The sequence below is a fragment of the Cyprinodon tularosa genome, unplaced genomic scaffold (assembly GCF_016077235.1).
Source record: "Cyprinodon tularosa strain WSP-4 unplaced genomic scaffold, ASM1607723v1 ctg609, whole genome shotgun sequence".
NCBI lineage: Eukaryota > Metazoa > Chordata > Actinopteri > Cyprinodontiformes > Cyprinodontidae > Cyprinodon > Cyprinodon tularosa.
Window position 1 is genome coordinate 150422 of NW_024039351.1, and position 19032 is coordinate 169453.

The window sequence follows — 19032 nt, forward strand, 5'->3', positions numbered from 1 at the left end:
GATTGCTGCTAGTGAAGTGCCCCTGACTGATTCTTGTGGAATGCCCAATAGAGGCAGAAAACATGATCAATTCAGGCTCCTTCCCAAAGTCCTTCGGAATAATAGATGAGCTAACCCAGGTGTGAATAATTCCCTAACTGAGGGCTCCCAGCAGACCATCACCACTTGCTTTAGTCTTGCTTCCTCCTGTTCCTGCCGAATCCAACTCACCACCAGGTGGTAATCGGTGGATGCTCTGCCTCTCTCTGGACTCAAGTGTCCGAGACATACGGATGATACAACTACAAAGTCAATCATTGATTTCTGCCCTAGGCTGTCCTGGCACCAATGGACAGCCCTATCCCTGAGCCTGGTGTTCATTAGGGAAAATCAGTCATTTACACAGAAGTTCAATAGTGAAACGCCCCTTGGTTTCAGAGCTGGGGTTCCGTTCTCCATAATACACCCCTCTGGTTGTCACTGTTGTTCCCCATATGGGCATTGAAGTGCCCCAGCAAAATCACGGAATCCCCCCGGAGGGGTATTATCTTACACTTCCCCCTGGGCTGTTAAGATGGCATGGCACTCTGTACTGCCATTAGGCTGAAACAAAAATCAGAAACCTCCCCCCAATCGAAGGCAAAAGGGTTGCCACCTTCCCATCCACTGGGGAGAACTTCAACACAACACAGCAGAGCTTGGAAAGACAAGCATACTCAATCCAGCCCTCCAAATCTCAAGGTGGGTCACTTCAGAGTAGAAGAGAGTCCAGCCTCTCTCAAGCGGCTGAGTTTCAGGGCCCTTATTTCTAGCTGGTATCACTCCACTACAGTATTAATTAAATCTTAATTTTAAAAAACAGAAATTGGTTCGGTAAAATTGAGAGCAAAAGTTATTCAAGCTACCGTGAAAGGTCTCAAGATCCACAGGTTGCAAACCCCTAGTCTAGATGGATACTTTTTTTCCCCCATTATTCATTAATTCAGTTCAGTTTATTTATATAGCGCTCATTCAGAACAACTCAAGGCACACTTTCCCAGATCATACAGTCAAATTGATTCAAAGTTTTCTATCTAAGGAAAACCAGTTGACTGCATCAACCCATCATCAATATTTTAAAATAAACATTACCCTGATGCTGCATGGTGGGGCAGTTTGTGATACTGTTGTTTTTATGAAAGATTAAACAGAATTTGTTCTTGAATATTGAAGATGTAATGTTTCCTTTACAATTTTCTTCAAAAATGTGTGCTTACTGATTATACAGTATGATTTATCTGGTTTATTCCAATCAAGTTCTGGTCCTCATTTTCAGTGTTTACTCAAACAGCTTCTTTAACTCTAAGAAAGAGTTATCTTAAAAAAAACATGCTCGCTTGTCTGATCCTTCTGACAATGCTTCCTCCTTTTCTTCTTCTCTGATGTCCTTTTCATACACAAACACATCCCCCATTCTTAATCCCACCTACAAAGTAGAGATTAGTTTGACATTTGTTTGGCCGTGAGAAACTGGCAGTGACTCATTGGAGTGAGGGCCAGACAAACCCTCTGTTTTCATTGATATGTCAGCCTTGTTCAGGAAGAAATAAGATTGAGTTTTCATCTTATGTGCACTTGAGAAATAAGTAGCTTTTCAGATGCCTGAAGACAACAAGGCTCAATATTATTCAGAGGCATAAATGTTTGTTACATATGTCTTACTTAAATATATCTTCAGGGCTCATCTACATGTAAAAGACATTTACTATTTGCATGTAATTAAGTAGCATCCAGAGTTAAGTCATTAACATATCACTTCTAGTTTTCAGGCGCATTTTATTGTAGTTGGCATAATTATTATGCGTCTGCTTTTGTTAGCTCGTTTTATGCAGCTTTAAAACTTGAGAATTCTACTTAATTTTTTTTTTTATATCAAAAGGAAGACTAATTCTCAAAAAAGTAGAATTTCTGTGCTTTTCTCCCATTAATTCAATTTAGGATTTGCTGCCATCTGCTGGTGTAAACTTGATATTAATACATCTTATTTACTGTATGACTTAGTAAAATCCCTTTTCAATAATTGGCATCCACTTAAATGTATTTTGGTAAAAACATATAATATTATGATGCAATTATTTAACTCTTCATATTTGATTAATCTAAAGGTATTTGTTTTTCACAAAGGAAAAGTGGATCATTGCACTTAATATTTTTTTTATTTTATTTTATGTAAGTCCGGAATAAAGTTTTATCTTATCTCATTTTCTCTTAATAATAAATATCAAATTTCTAAGGCAAAATAAAACAAATCCATTATTTGACAAAATATAAAAAGATCTCTATAAAAACTTCTAAAAAGCTTATTCCAAAGTATAGAGGCCCATATCGCCCATCTTAAATGAAAAACTCACACATGGTATGAAATAATTATGAGATTAAGTCATAATAATAAAACACCAAGTCATGATTGACTTTTAAAGTCAGAATTGTGAGATTTTAAAGTCATATTCTTTAGATGTGGTAAATTCATAATTATGAGTTCAAAGTTATTGTTATGACATACTTTATATGCCATAATTATGACTAATTATTATTAAGTCAAATTGTAACTTTAAATCTTATAATGATGTCTTTAGGTCCTATAATCATGTCTTTGTCTTATTGCATACATGTTGTATATCATAAACTTTACAATTTTCTGACTTTCCAAAACTAAATCTAATTCTGATCCCTTTTTGATATGTTTCATTAAAAAAGCAGACTGAAATGCCAACAAACTTCTACATTTGATTCATTTAAGTCAAAAGACAGGTTTGCATGGTCTGCAGCACTATCTGTATTCCTTTTATTGTGATATTTAAAGGTATTTTGATTTCAACTTTATCTTCTCTGTTCGCAGCTTACATTCTAGAACTACAAATCACGCCATCAGACCAGTTAAGCAACACCGCCATCCTCTGCCCGCTGTAAGCACATGCACATCTGAAAGACTAACATCAACAATGATTTTAAAAGAGATGTTTTTCAAATGTGCAAGTGATATTATAGATACCTACTTCAACAAGATTCAAATAATAAAGTCCAAACTGTCGCCTTCAAATGGAAGGATCCAGGAAGGTTTGGTTCATTCCAGTTCTTCAGTCCAATTATACATAATCATGCCCTAAAAGAGGACTGACCAAAATTAAAGTCCCTTCTTCAAATCAATAAAATGCAAACAACAGGTAAAAGCCAAATGTCCTATGAGGGATAAGTTCATAGGTGTATGGTCAGGTTATATATATATCAAGGATTTGTCCTAAAAATATTAGCTGGCCCGTTTTAAGCCTAAATAAAATTTTAGTATGGGACAATTAGCTGACATAGCAGACATGGTGCCACGTGCTGTAGTACTGCTGAACTTTTAAAAAGCCAGATGGCCATGACTGAGGCAGCTACAGGATTTAGTAAAGCCCAGCCGTCCTACAATGGCTCATGGTAAAACCACAACTCAATCTAATGAAAGACCAAAAGTTAAATAATCTGATCTACAGTGAATCCTACATTCTAGTGAATCCACCCCAGAGCCTCCTGACAAAAACAAACAGAGACACAGCATCAAGGTAAGAACCAATAAAACAATTAGTCCATTTAGTTTATTTAAATGTTAGCATTTTTCAACAGTGAATCTTAGACTTTTCTATATCATTTCCACTTCACTAGGAGGTTTCTAATGGCTGAGCCATGGTAGGCTACTTCTTTATTACCCCCCTCAGTTGTTATTGTTTAGATACAGTAAGAGTTTAATATATTATCAAACAAATAAAAACAAAGCATAAAAAAACAAAAACAACAAATAAGGCAGCAGGATATTCATTATTACAGAAAAAATATGTATGTCACCAGAATAAATGACTGACATATAAGAAAATAATCAATCAATCAAATAATGTGTATATGCACCTTTTAATAATGATGTTTTTAGGATTTATGACATGGATTTCATACCTAGATACTGAATATATTGCATAAAGTGCATTGAATAAATCTGAGAACTAGATGACTGAAACATAGATACTAAATACCTATCAGTACTGGCTTTGGGACAGTTGAAGTAAACGAACATTAAGTTTGTGAAACTACCTTTCTGAAACCCCAGCACAAATGAATGCTCATGGTTCTGCCTATGAGTGGTCAAATATGAAGGTAAAATTTTTCCAGGGGCTCCTTCATGGCGACAAAGTCAATGATGTTACGTACAGTAGGAAGAGATGGATGTGTATTGAGAGGATCCACATCGCCCTCTGCAGGGCAGACCTCTGGATCCCAACAATCACAATGGTATACTTTATTTTGACAAAAGCTTCCATGTTTTGCTATTGACAATGCTGTTTCAGTAGTCTCTAGAATATCTTAAACATACTTTTGATTCTAGATTATATAGATTATTGCAGGATCTTGGTAAACATTTAAAATTCGAATACATGTTTTTTAAAATGTGTCTTTTTGTTTGAAGGCAGCAGCCAGTTCCGTTCACCCATTCACTTATATACCAAATTTTCCCTCTGATGGTAATCATTTCAGACCAAATTAAAACATGTGCACCTATTATGTTCTATGTAATTGAAGTTGTCTGTTATCTAACTATTTAATGGTTGGAAAGAAAAAAAACAGCTGAATGTACTTGGCATTCATGCCCATGAGCATTTGCTAATCTCTGACTCAACTGTGTTATCATCATCTAGATCATATAATTAGTTTTCTTTTACTAAAGTGATAATCCTCTAGAGAAGCAAAATGAGGCTGATCTAATAAATGCCCCTGGGTATGTGCTGCCCTGTTGCTGTAAGGCTGAAGAAACTAAGCCCCAAAGAGCCCAAAACAGTCTTTGGTTTGGAGATGAAACCGACATTTATCAATGCCAAAACTCTCAGCTGTAAAAAGCAAAGCTCTTTTATAACTTCTGAAGCCCTGCGCTCTTTTGAAGTCAGCACCAAAAAGAACAGGAACAAAATGTGCTTTTAGAGTGTGCAGAAGTATGGCATCACATATGTCAGCCTTTACCTGATCTTTATTGACTTACTTTAAAAGAACAACTATGTACTATCTTCATGAAATCTATAAAATCATTCTAGCAACAAATATAAGAAAAACAAATGCCAGCACAATATCTGATGCTGATGAGTGCCAAAGCAATATCTGAGATGAAATAACAAAGGCGGTTCCTTTGAGATAAACTGTAAATTTATCATCCAGGCAGCATCAACCCACTTTCAGACAATAAGAAAAATGAAGCTTCTGCCCAGCATGAACCCCTGGTTGATAAGGAAAAGTTGATATCATCGTATTAAGCAGTAAGGATGGTAGCTGCTGAAGGACAATTTTGATAGCAGATCATGAAAAGAACAAGAAAGGCTGGGGTTTAAACCATTAAACCAAAGGCGCCCCTGTTGTGAAAAGTTAAGACCTCCGCCATGTCAGATTTCCAAAGCACCTGAGAGGGGAGCCATTGAGGGTAGCTGTCAAATATTACAAATGTTTAATGTATAGCATGATTTCTAAAAAAAAACATAGGTGCATACCTTTCCATGTTTCCTTTTTCTAAATTGATACTGTATTGTATGTCATTTAGAAATCTCAGACTGTATTTCCCTTTTTGCACTATTCAAATTTTTAACCTTATGCTTTAGGTTTTTATACATTCTCTTGTCTTTTCTCTGTTTTTACTTGCATCAATTTTCTATTCCCAGCTTATCCTAATCAATGTCAAACAGTAAACAAGTCAATGCCTGTTCTTCCGAATTAAACCATGACCCACCAAAACCAAGACCAGACTCTCCAACGTGAAAGCAAGGACCGGATTCTCCAAGACCAAGACCAAAACCGACACAGGACCTTCTAAAGCCAAGACCAAGCTCGAACCCTCAAAGGTCAAGGTCCAAAACCGCACCCTCTGATGCCAAGACCAAGATCTGTTGACAAGACCAAGTATAATCTTAGGCTCTCTGAGGCCAAGACCAAGACCAGGCTCTCCAAGAAAATCATCAAATACTCAAAGAGCAATGATCTTTAAAATTTGACTTAAAATTTTGAACTTTTTTTTTAACATAAAATAACAAAAATAAATGATACTTTACAGCACAACATTAATCTAGAAAGACCGATTGTTTAACTAGAACAACTTCTTGGTTCTAAATTAGTATAATAAACTAGTTATATACATTATATTTTAACTGATTTCATGAGTTTATTAAAGAAATTCGAGGATAAAGAAAAAAAAAACTTACTGATTATGGTTTGCCAAAGGAATTCTGAAAAAATAAATAGAAAATAATGAAATATTTGTTTCTAAGTTTCTAAAGTCTTTTATCTATATCATACTTTTTAAAAACAAAGTATGTTTAATATTATGACCACTTATTAGAACCATCCATCCATCCATCTTTTCCTGCCAATTTTTAAGGGCCACAGTAAGGCTGTTGCCTATCTCAAACAATCCATAGACATCGTCTATATAATGAAGCTTAGGTAAAAACTTGGACTGAAGACCTAAGTCACCCTCACATCACATCCAACCTTCTGTCAGTGAGCCCCAGGGTAGCTGTGGCTTCAATTTAGCTCCCTACCATCAGTGTTTGTGTGTCAATAATGGGTGAATGACTGAATCTAGTGTAAAGTGCTTTGGTCGAGTTTCCTGACTTGAAAAAGTGCTATATAAGTACAGCCAGGCCATTTACATTTTTTTTAACCAATCATGCCCTGATGCTCCACTGCTGCAAGCCTATCAGCATGCATGCTTTCTCCTCAATCAAGCTGCAAACCCTCCTCCATCCCGTCTTCACCGTCATCATTGTTTTCATCTGGCTCCCTTCCTCCTTTGGACTCCATTCCACCCCTAATGTCAGGCCCCTCAGGGGTGGAGTGGGGAGGGAGGGAGGGGCTTCTATCCTAATTCGTCTGCTAAATCATAATATCGTAATTCTCTATGCTTACATTTTTCTTTTTATTTCTCATTTCAGTAAAACTAATCCTGTGTGAGTCTTTCCAGGTTGCATTTAATGTTAAAAAACGTCCTGGGAGAATAAACTCAACAATGTGTTGATTCTGTCTCCCTGCTCTTCTGTGATCAAGATCATCAGCTACACCTGAACCTCTAGTGGCTGCAGTTGCACTCAGCTCATGCCATGCACCTATACTGCCGCCTTTATATTCAACTTTCTGACAGACAGACACTGCCAGATTATTTAAAAGAGTCTAGCTTTCCTCCTCCCTGCCAGATTATTACTCTCGTTCTGCCTCCTGGATAACCCTGCTCTGCCTTGCTCCAGATGGATCTTTTGTTGGCCTCTGGTTTCTGATCACCGATTCTGCTTGAAAAAGCGCTATATAAGTAGCAGACACTCTGCTGCACCTCTCCCAAACTGTAGGCGACCGCAGATGGCGCCACAGACATGAGACCGGCTTGTTTTGTTTTTATGACCGAAATTGCAGAATAAAACTTGTGAAGTTTGACCAGCTAGAAGATCAAGGCGCGCAGGAGCGCTGGGACACTTTTTCCACCTGGATCCCGGCTCTCATGTCCCTCCGTTGTCGGACAAAACTCGCCCCCACTTCCTCACCGCCTCGGCCGTATCTAGGCCCACAGAGTATTGGGCATAAATCAAAAATGTCTGCATCAACCTGACTGCGACACACTGCTGCGGGGAGTATGACCAGCCCTTAAGACCATTAGTGACTATGCTCATTTACACTGTTGATTTCCCTTCCTTAGCAGCAGCAGTTGAACAAAAAGACTTTTAGAAGAGAGTAGCTTTGTACTAGGAACTCTTTAATGATTCCACAAACAATGAGAACAATCTTTTACATTGCACTGAAGAAATGGATAAAACACAGCTCTATGTGTACAATGCTTTAGTTTTTATTGGCAGGAGCAGGGTAGCGACAGGCCTCAGTGCTGGACGTATAACTTTAACTGGAAAAAAATAAACTCTGCAGAAACACAAAAAAAGAAAAAACATATAGGGTATCATCACGGCTGGGAGGTCCTCTTGTTTTTGTAAATGTTGGCTGTCAGTAAGCCGAGCTTCGCTTTAAGATATAAGGCCTCCGCGACTTGGTGTTGTGCGCAGCTTGCCTCTTCAAGATGTATGGGGATTTTCGCTTCAGGGGAGCATCACTGTTTTCCTCTGAATATTCCATAGAGTCTGGAAGTAGCTGTGAGGAGGGGAGAAAAAAAGAAGAGAGTGCATCACATATCCTGTATGTAAGCTGGGGGGGTTTGTGGCGTTGAAACATATGTTTTCTCGCTCAGAGGCAGTTAAATGGGAATGCTGAGCTAGCGTAACTGTGATTAAAGGAGTGCACCTGCTCTGCACATTCATGCATGGCAAAGCAGGTGCTAATCTGCAGGCGCTGTTAACACTTAAAGAATAAAAAAAGAGGAAAGCCTCTCTGAAGGGGAAGATGATGAAGGATGGGAAGAGGAGAGGGTGAGGGAAATTAGAGAGGTGTGTTTAAAACTAGAGAGGGTGCGTGGGATGATGTGTGGCAGTGGAGGACGGCACATGTGTTCAGGGGATTTTCTATATCAGCTAAAACAGCCTGTTATTGGCTCAGCTGGATTATATTTATCTTGACAGGGAGATTTTTTTTTTTAAACCAAACAGCTCATCCCAGTTTTGACTTTAATTCAAAACATAAAGAAGAATACCACATTTTCACTTAGGCTGTTAAGGATTTAAGTTCATAGGAAATGATTAAAAACGTACTTAATTTAATAGTTTTAAAGGCTAATTAATGCAGATTCATATTTTTTTGCCATCCATTAAGGTACAAAATTATAAAGAGGTTTAACCCCTATGGTATGACAGTGAGCTTTAAGGCTTTGAACTTTTTTTTTAAACTCTCCTTAGAAAGCCTGCAGCTTCTCACCCTCTCTCTAACGTTCTGCTCTCTCTGCTTTTTCTCATAGTAGCTTCATCTGGTCTGTTCCTGTTTGGCTGTGACTCCATCCTGAAGAGAAATATCAGCTGTGCTGCTGCCATCAACACCTTTGTTTCTAGATGTTGGAGCTTGGCCTGTTTTCCAGTGTAGTCCTGTTTCTCTGACTATGACTGACTGGATGTGGTTTCTTTATCCTCTGTCATGGGAGCTGGCTCGTTGCTTGCCTGCCTAGCTGTGTGTTTCCTTTTACAGCTGCTTTTTGAATCTCTGCTTCTGTCTCCTTGAACCCCAGTGGGCCTCAGCAGATGGCCGCTCACACTGAGCCTGGTTCTGCTGGAGGTTTTTTCCTGTTAAAAGGGAGTTTTTCCTCTCCACTGTCGCTATAAGTATGCTTAGTGTGAGGAATTGCCTTCCAGTCAATGAGTCGATGCAATCAACTGGTTTTCCTTAGATAGAAAACTATGAATCCATTGACTAGCTGATCTGGTTGAACTGTAAAGTGCTTTGAGATGACATGTGTTGTGAATTGGCGCTATATAAATAAACTGAATTGAATGTCTGCCACTGATTCCTCATTTAATTTCCTAGAATATTTAACCTTTCTGTTCATCTAACTTTCTGCTGCTCTGCTCTTTGAAAACTACAGGAGACTGTGGACAATTTCATTGAATCTTTTTTCTCAAATCAAAAAGTGACATTCATACCACACGTGTTAAGTTCAAGATCATCTTCTAAATTTTCTCAGAATAGTTGAGAGGAAGGAATAAAGTCTTGAAACAGTCCCCAGACTCCCTTAATGCTAACTACTTGATATTAGCTAGTTACATGATTTCTGCTGAGGTAGCTAGCCTGCCGACATGTTGCCTCTATCTTTCTTAATGCAATTTCAGAAGAGGGTCAGTATGTCTAATATGAGGGTTACCAGGTCAAAGCTCTTTTTGGAGTCTTTTTTTAAAACCTTATCAATCTTCATAAAGTCATTTTCCACACCTATCAAACTTAACAACTTTTTAAAAAGTTAATAAAATTGGCCTAACACCTTAAACAGTTAACATTTCCAAGCCACTGAAATATAACATCATGTTTTTCCCAACATTGAAGCCTTTTATAGAAATGCTGGCTGTATTTTTTTTTTTTGCAGTATGGGACACATGTTATGTTAGGCAGCAAAGCCACTCGCCTCAACCTTTCCTTCCTTCTGCCTTTTCTTCCTCACCATGAGAGAAAAAATCAGCTGCTTGGAAATATTTAAAATCCCAGAAGACACAAGTAACCAAGGTGTTACACTAACAGACTCCCAACCATCACTTTAATTTAGGTAACATTTTGCAACGTACCCCTATCAGCCATCTGTTAATCACTTCGTTACAGTAGATGAACTTTTCGTGCACATAGACTTTTATGCTATGTTATTCTATAAAAAGCAGAATGCACTGAGACATTGAAAACTATTACTACAAATAGCAGGTGTTTGTACTCTTTATAAAATGAGTAGCATAGGCAATACTCTTATAACTTTCATGTAATGGTGCAATAAAAACAGTCTTGACATCTTTATGTCTATATGTAAGACAAAGGAACTGATTGTAAACTTCACAAAATCTAGTGGTAATAATAAACTCAGCTTAATTCCCGATCAGGATGTTGATAAAGCTGTCTCATATATAATTTGAGTGGTGTGTAAAACTTAAACGTGTTTGCTAACAGTTTAACTCCTCCTGGCCAGTGAGTGGTGCACTAATATTTGCCCACTCTCAATGCTCCGTATCTTTTGCTGGCAGGTTTCTAATTCCCACCAACAATGAACTTGCCTGGTAACGAGAAATGACCCCAATAGGCTCCTTTGCTCCCTAAATAAGCTTGGCTGATGTTCACTCTCTTTTTGGTTTGTTTTTTTATTAAAAAAATTTTTTTCGCTTGACTCTCAGAAAAGTAACTCCAAAAAGACGTCAGCTCTATTATGAAGCTACTAGGATCTGGTGCAGCATCCTTTCTGTAGACATCAGCATTTTAAACTGAGAGTAAATATTATTTATTAAAAAATGGGCACTGTAAAAAGTTTTATTATTTCTGTTTTTTTTATTTATGTGTGGTTTTGATTGTGTGTGCTATCCATGTGCCAAATTAAATTGGCCTTTTAGATTTAAAAAATAGTTCCATGATAGTTACTATTCTGTAATGAAAACAATAATCTCACACTTAGAGTTTTGTTAGAATGTCTAAGCACTCCAAAACCTAGTGGTTACTTTTCTACTTAATACTGTGAGATTCTTGTTCCAGTTCTATATGACAGCATAAATTACACCAGTATCCTGGCATTGTTACACTCGATTAGAGCTGAAATTTTTTAAAAAATGTCTAAATGAAAAATTCAAATGGAATTTGATCCTGGGTTTAAAATTTAAGGGAAAAATAAATGGCAGAAAGCAATCTCTTTATGCAGATCTTTAAAGAACTGTCTGCGTTTAGAGGAATGTGTGCATCCTTGTGTGCCTCTCACCCTCTCTTCCCGGCTCTGCAGTGCTCTGCAGAAGTGTTGGAGGCTGTACACCTCCCCAAGCAGCTGGAGGCTCCCTTCCCTCAGCTCGGAAACCTCCTCCTCTTTCTCCTCTCCACTCCACGCTTCTTGCTGCAGGCCAGCCACCAGCCTACACAGGTTGGTTAAAGATACGTGCCAGTAGGGGGCACTCTGCCTATTGTATGTCATCTGCAACAGAACCAGAAGAACGGGGGTGGTGAGCTGGAACCAGGATGGGGCTCTAGATAGAAATGTGGATATGATGGAAAGGATTCAGTTTCACAGACTGGGAACAAATTGGAGCGTAGGATGAAGGAGTCGAGTTCTAGTCAAAGTTGAAGAGTCAGAAAAGATAAAAATAAAAACACTGATGGACTTAGTTTGAGTTGTTTTTCCTCAAAGCTGAGATGCAGGTAAAAATAGCCCAAACTTCCTTATGAAGTATAATCCAATATTGTTGCTCGAATCTCAAACATGCTGCCTCTTGTTAACCACCATCAAGACGTTAGCAGTCATACTGTAGTGCAAGCTGTTGATGTCAGTCCAATATCTGCACAAACCGGCTTTAAAACGGCAATGCAGATGTTGACACTTTTGGTCAAAAGAAAAAGCTCTTTAGTCTTGTCAGTTTTAACACTTTGCTTAGACTCATTCCACCTCTATGGTTTAAAAAAATCATTCCTGCTCTCTGATGAGAGGAGGGAGAAACCAAAAGTCAATATAAAGGTGCAAAATGAGAACCAATCCTCTGGGTATCGGTTGGACAGGTGCTGTTGGTGAGAATTAGGGTAACAGACTAAATAAATATGCACTAAAACAGAGGAATTTGGGAGGATAAAACATATAAGAATAGCTGTATTTTAAGCAAGCAAATAAATCTTTAAATGTAATGTTTAGTTGAATTCTAACAACAAACTCTGTGATTTTCTTTTTTTCTGTGCTGTGCTTTTTTCTGTGTTGATGCAAGAATTACTTCAACATTTAGTTTTAGATGGGTTTGCAAAAGCTTAAGTCAGGCTAGCTAGCAAAATCTTAGCCTGAGATTAGAGTTTATACTGTAGGTTTCACATCCACATCTAAGTAGAGGATTCTAGACATAAAGATGCTGAATGCATGCTGAAATCATGCCCATTATTTGCTATCTAGAGGTTTTATACTTAAAATGTATTTGATAAATATATATTTTTTTTCCTGTACAGTAGTGTCAATTCATTTTAGTTTATTTCTATAGTAGCAATTATCAACACATCTCATCTCAAGGCACTTTATAGAAACAATTCAATCAGATCTTCCAGTTAGTTTGGTTCAAGTTTTCCATCAGGAAAACCATCTGATTGCATCCAGTCATTGACTCACAGGATTCGCTGCTCCTGGATGAGCATATGGTAACAGTAGATATTTACTTGACTCACATCAATCCCTCACACCGAGCATGCATGCAGTGACAGTGGAGAGGAAAAACTCCCTTTAAACAGCAAGAAACCTCCAGTAGAACCAGACTCGGTGTGACTGGCCATCTGCCGAGGCAGACTGGTAGTTTGTATGAAGCTAAGTGTCAGAATATTAGGGCAGAAAAAAAAGAAGGAATTTTTTTAAGTAAATTAAGCATTGTGAGTAAAATACTTTATAGGCTGTTTGTTATATTTGTGAGGGGTTATACTATCCTCCATGACTCTAAATAAAACATAATCTGTTTAAAATCATAAAATAAAGACAAATTTACTTAGCAGTAATAGAACACTTGGGCCCTTGTGAGGTTATGTTTGTGTTATTAGGACTGTTTTTTTCTTTCTGCTGTCATAGTAGAATCCATACTAGGGCATCTATAGCAAACGCTTTATCATTTCACAATGTAAAGCCTTTAAAGGCAAACTGAGGTCAGAGGAAAACAAATCAGTCTACCAGGTAAATGTTTCCTGTATTATGATTACAGGTTCAGATAAGAGACTACCTCTGGTACCTCATCAGAGGAGATCAGGGACCAGCGGGTCATTCAGTCTGAATGATCATGAATATTGTTCAAATGGAGAGTGACAGCATCCCCTTTTTGCACTACTTCTCCTTCCAGATTCTCAAACGCTCTATCAGCCATCCGACAACGTATAATCACGATCATCACCCCTGAGCGCGTGCCGAGCTTCATCGGCAATGAATCACATGGCTGATTTGTCTCTGTCACGTCTCTGTGTGAGCAGCCCTCTCAGTCTGATTGTTTATCAGACTGAGAAAAGGAGGAGGATGTGCTGTCAGATCCATCTGAACCCCATTAGCCAACCTCTGCATCCTTTGAGTTCGTCTCATACTTGCTTCGTCTCTTAGATTTGGGTGTTATTGATTTGACACGATTAACTTCATTTTATAAAAGTAAAAAAACAACAAGTGAGTCACTTTTTTTCCCTTTATTCCCTCACTCCCAATGGTTGCATTATCCTAATGAAAAGATCTCAACAGGAATAAACAAAAACGATCTTTCACTCAGTCAACCTGAAATAAAAGCCAGTCTCCTCTTGCTGCTTAACTGTTTAAACCCCCACTCAGCAAAAAACACAAGCAGGACCTGAGGCTCCCACTGAGGGTTTGCATGAAAGGACACCTGTGTGGTTAAAGGTGGAGGCCATGAAAACTGGAGGATTCTTTTTAAGAGACGGATTTTCTGATGCTGCAAAAAGATATCATACCTTAGAGGTGAGGAGGCTGGTGAGAAGATCATCTGCGAGCGTTCGCTGCTCCTGCTCCACATCTGTCAGAAGAACATGAAGATGAAACCATCAGCTTGAGAAAAGATTTACTTTGAGAATTTCTGACTTACTTAAACTTTAAGATCCTCCTGAATAAAGCGTTTTAGGTAATGATTGCATCTTAATAACAGTTTAATTCAGCCATAGTAACATGGAGCTTTGATTTAGACCATAAATTCTGACTTTGAATATGAAATTTCTAAAATTATGAACAGGACCAAAATATTAAATTAGAAAGTTTATGAATTAAAGGGTTAAAATTGCAGAACATGTATGAAGATTACCTAATAAAACTATGTTTCGCTGGCTAATGAATAATAGTCATTATCACTATCTTAATGTTTTTTAGTAAATTCAACCCTCCAAACAATTAGGATGGTTTTATATTGGTGATAAATCCTTTGTAGACTTTAACTGAAGTTTCTGCTATTGCAAAAGGGCAAAGGTTTCACATGTCAGTTGGTTAAAGGACTACATTTTAGTCTGTATAGCTATTGTTCTAATTACAAGCTAATTAAATTGCATTTCCTAGTTATAAGCCAGATGATTTCTTTAGAAGTTGTCAGAAATTATTTAAGAGTCAATAAGGCCCCATCAGAGTTGACTCTTCAAATAAAACCTGGTTTTGTCCAAATTTGGCTTTAGATCTGAAGCTATTGTTCTACTGGGCATTTTGGTATTTAATATATATGATCAAGAATATGGATTAAGAAAGTTTGAATACAAATACAAAAAGTGTAAATTTAACCTGTTTTTGTAAATATGATCTATAATAAATTTTTAATTCAGTCTATATAAAGCAACACTTTATGGAGGTAATTCAATCAGATCCTGCTGTCACATAGTTAAACCAACTGATTGCATTCAGTTATTTTTGCAGGATTCCTAAAACAAAATGATTAAATGACAAAAATCAAAACAATTATTTTGCTATTCTAAAGAAATATTTTCAAATGTTATGTTGTTTTAAAGGGCTATAATTTACTGCTCACATTCTAATGGGTGTTTTTTTGTATGAATATTGATATAATGATATCAGAAATTTGACTTGAGATTTTTAAGAAGGTAATTAAAATATCTGCAAACAAGCTGTGTGCTTTGATTAAGTAGTTTATTCGGTCAGAACAATTTCATTCAGAAATGTTGATCCAGAGAAAGCCTAAATTCATTTTGACACTTTTTCACATAACCTCTTTAAATCTATAAATTAAAAGGGAGAAAAGACAGGTTATTATTTTTTTCGTGTCCAATAAATCAAATGATAAATAAAAGCAGAGAACCTGTTGAGAGGTGCCTGTTGCTCACCTGTGCAAAGTGTGCCGCATGTGACACAGAGAAGAATCATACAAGCCAGCTGTGCCTGCATCCTGATGACAAAGGAGAACAGTATGAAGTAAAGGGCTTCTGGACTGAGAAGTTCACCTGAGGACGGGTCTTAGTCCATAAAGTTAAGGGTTCTGATGCTACTGAAGAAGCTGGAGAGAAGTTTAGGGTGATGCTGCTGCTTCTTTTTCTTCTTGTTCTTCTCCTCAAGCTCTCAGACGTTCTCACAGCTTCTTGCTTGGATGTGAAGTGCAGTGGGCTCCATTCCCTCAGTATATAAGAGCCCATGTGATGTCAGAGCATCAGTCTCTTTACCCCTGCTCCCACCCATCGCTTCTCCTCATCTTTATCCCAACCTTCCCACCCACTGCCCCCCCACCCCTCGTCTTTTACTTCATATCATCTTTTTCCATCCTGTCACAGCCTCCTCAGACGTCACTTTGGCATCATGAGGCGAAAAGGTTTTTTGCGTCATGGGTTGGCACATTTGGTTTTGCGTCCTCATGAACGAACTCGGAAAGAGGTTTCCGAATTCTGTCTCTGAGTGGGTGACGTGGGAGGAAACACAGATCAACATTTCTGTCATTGCTTGAACAAAAAACAAACCAATGTTCTTTGGAAATTAATGGATGAGTTTCAAACGAGTTGAACAGGTAGATTTCAGCAGCAAACTGACGCATCTCTAAGTAATCCTTCATACATCACTCAGTATTTCAGTTCAGTTAAACGTTTCTTAAGATCATTCTAAACAAACATTCACTGATAAAATGGTCTGTATAAAGACTTACTAACCTACATTTCCTTCATTTTTAGAACATTTCTTTATTTACCTTAACATGGGAAATAATGCAGGAGTTTTCTTTTTTTCCCCTTTTTTAATAAAACATGAATCAAAAAATAAGAGAATACAGTAAAATATAGATAATACAGAATAATGCATAAATCCTTGCGGTTTGTTAAAAAACAAAGGTTTGGCTATAAAGAGTCCATAATAGCTGATATTTCACTGTTCTAGGTGCGCTGGTTGTGTGTTTAAACACAATGTTTCTTCTGTTCATCAATCTAGGCAGTTTAGGACTTCCCTGAGCATTAAAACTTCCATCTGAAAAACTCAAACGGAGAGAAAAGACAATTAGGAGAAATTTATTGATACAATTACTTTGTCTTTGGCGCTCAGACTTCGGCAGAAAACATAGAGTGTAATTTTAATAGATATGCATGAACAAGAGCAAAAAATAGGGCTGTTTCCCCCCCCCCCCAGGGCCTGAAACTGGTGGTGAAGATAGATAAAGTTGGTCAGTCTGTAGACTGCTGGTTGGAGAGAAGGTATACTGAGCTTTATTGGGAGATCCAGTGGATTACGTGAGCTGATACTACAGCTTCACTCAGAGACCTGGAAGATGGAAGTCCAGCTGGATAACACAGGTTGAGAGAACCTGTCCATGATAAGCAAGCATGAAGCGACAGTGGAGAGGAAAAACTCCCGTTTGGGAAGAAACCTCTGACAGAACCAGGCTCAACATGGCGGTCTCCTGCCAGACTGGTTAGGATGAGATAGGGAACGCAGTAAGAGTCCAGAAGGAAAGACACTCTAAAGAAGCTTTAGCTACGATGATGGAGGAGGAGCTGGAGGTGGGTTGAAACGGTGTCATCTGAATGAAGTCACAGCGCATCCGCCGCCTGCGCACAGGAGCAGACAGGTGCGCATCGGAGGCTTTTTAAGATGAACTTTGGATGCTGATTGGCTTTCGTGGAGGTGTGGTTCAAAGCTGATTGGCTGTGTGTCAGGTGGACGAAGGAAAGCAATTAGTTTCTTCAGTTGAACTTCCCCCTAGGCTCCATATTTAATTTTATGCTGTTTCAAAATTATTCATAATTGTAAAATACACCAGAAATCGTATTGGTATAAATGAAAAAGAAAACAAAACAAAAAGAAAAATAAATAAAAAAAATTGAACATCTCATTGTACATCTCATACTGCCTCAGTCAGTATGTGAAATTTTAAATGTTTCTGTAGGCCAGCTTGAAATGGTTTGTCCTCAGGTAACATAACATCAGCATACAGGTGCTGGTCATAAAATTAGAATATCATGAAAAAGTAGATTGATTTCAGTAATTCCATTTAAAAAGTGAAAATTGTATATTATATTCATACATTACATACAAACTCATATATTTCAGATGTTTATTTTGTTTAATTTTGATGATTACAAATGACAACAAATGAAAATCTCAAATTCATCATATCAGAAAATTAGAATATTGTGAAAAGGTTCAAAATTGATGGCCCCTGGTGCCACACTCTAATCAGCTAATTAACTCAAACCACCTGCAAAAGCCTTTAAATGGTCTTTCAGTCTAGTTCTATAGGCTACACAATCATGGGGAAGACTGCTGACTTGACAGTTGTCCAAAAGACGACCATCGGCACCTTGCACAAGGAGGGCAAGACACAAAAGGTCATCGCTAAAGAGGCTGGCTGTTCACAGAGCTCAGTGTCCAAGCACATTAATAGAGAGGCGAAGGGAAGGAAAAGATGTGGTCGAAAAAAGTGTACAAGCAAGAGAGATAACCGCACCCTGGAGAGGATTGTGAAACAAAACCCATTCAAAAATGTGGGGGAGATTCACAAAGAGTGGACTGCAGCTGGAGTGAGTGCTTCAAGAACCACCACACACAGACGTATGAAAGACATGGGTTTCTGCTGTCGCATTCCTTGTTTCAAGCCACTCTTGAACCACAGACAGCGTCAGAAGCGTCTTGCCTGGGCTAAAGAGAAACAGGACTGGACTGCTGGTGAGTGGTCCAAAGTCATGTTCTCTGATGAAGGTAAATTTTGCATTTCCTTTGGAAATCAAGGTCCCAGAGTCTGGAGGAAAAGAAGAGAGGCACTTCATCCACGTTGCTTGAAGTCCAGTGTAAAGTTTCCACAGTCAGTGATGGTTTGGGGTGCCATGTCATCTGCTGGTGTTGGTCCATTGTGTTTTCTGAGGTCCAGGGTCAACGCAGCCACATACCAGGAAGTTTTAGAGCACTTCATGCTTCCTGCAGCTGACCAACTTTTTGGAGATGCAGATTTCATTTTCCAACAGGACTTGGCACCTGCACACAGTGCCAAAGCTACCAGTACCTGGTTGAAGGACCATGGTATCCCTGTTCTTAATTGGCCAGCAAACTCTCCTGACCTTAACCCCATAGAAAATCTATGGGGTATTGTGAAGAAGAAGATGCAATACACCAGACCCAACAATTCAGAAGAGCTAAAAGCCACTATTAGAGCAACCTGGGCTATCATAACACCTGAGCAGTGCCACAGACTGATCGACTCCATGCCACGCCGCATTGCTGCAGTAATACAGGCCAAAGGAGGCCCAACTAAATACTGAGTGCTGTACATGCTCATACTTTTCATGTTCATACTTTTCAGTTGGCCAACATTTCTATAAATCCTTTGTTTTTATTGTCTTCAGTAATATTCTAATTTTCTGATATGATGAATTTGAGATTTTCATTTGTTGTCATTTGTAATCATCAAAATTAAACAAAATAAACATCTGAAATATATGAGTTTG

At 38.1% G+C, this 19032-nt stretch overlaps 1 protein-coding gene across 1 annotated transcript; it reads right to left on the reverse strand.

Annotated features, from left to right (window-relative positions):
- Window positions 1–7832: 7832 nt before the first annotated feature.
- nts (neurotensin) lies at window positions 7833–15766 on the reverse strand. The gene is made up of 4 exons (XM_038307402.1): window positions 15442–15766; window positions 14077–14138; window positions 11381–11587; window positions 7833–8151 (listed from the first exon to the last, which is right to left on the reverse strand). The coding sequence occupies exons 1-4, from the start codon at window positions 15500–15502 to the stop codon at window positions 8008–8010; spliced, it is 474 nt and encodes a 157-aa protein (XP_038163330.1). The 5' UTR covers window positions 15503–15766; the 3' UTR covers window positions 7833–8007.
- Window positions 15767–19032: the final 3266 nt, after the last annotated feature.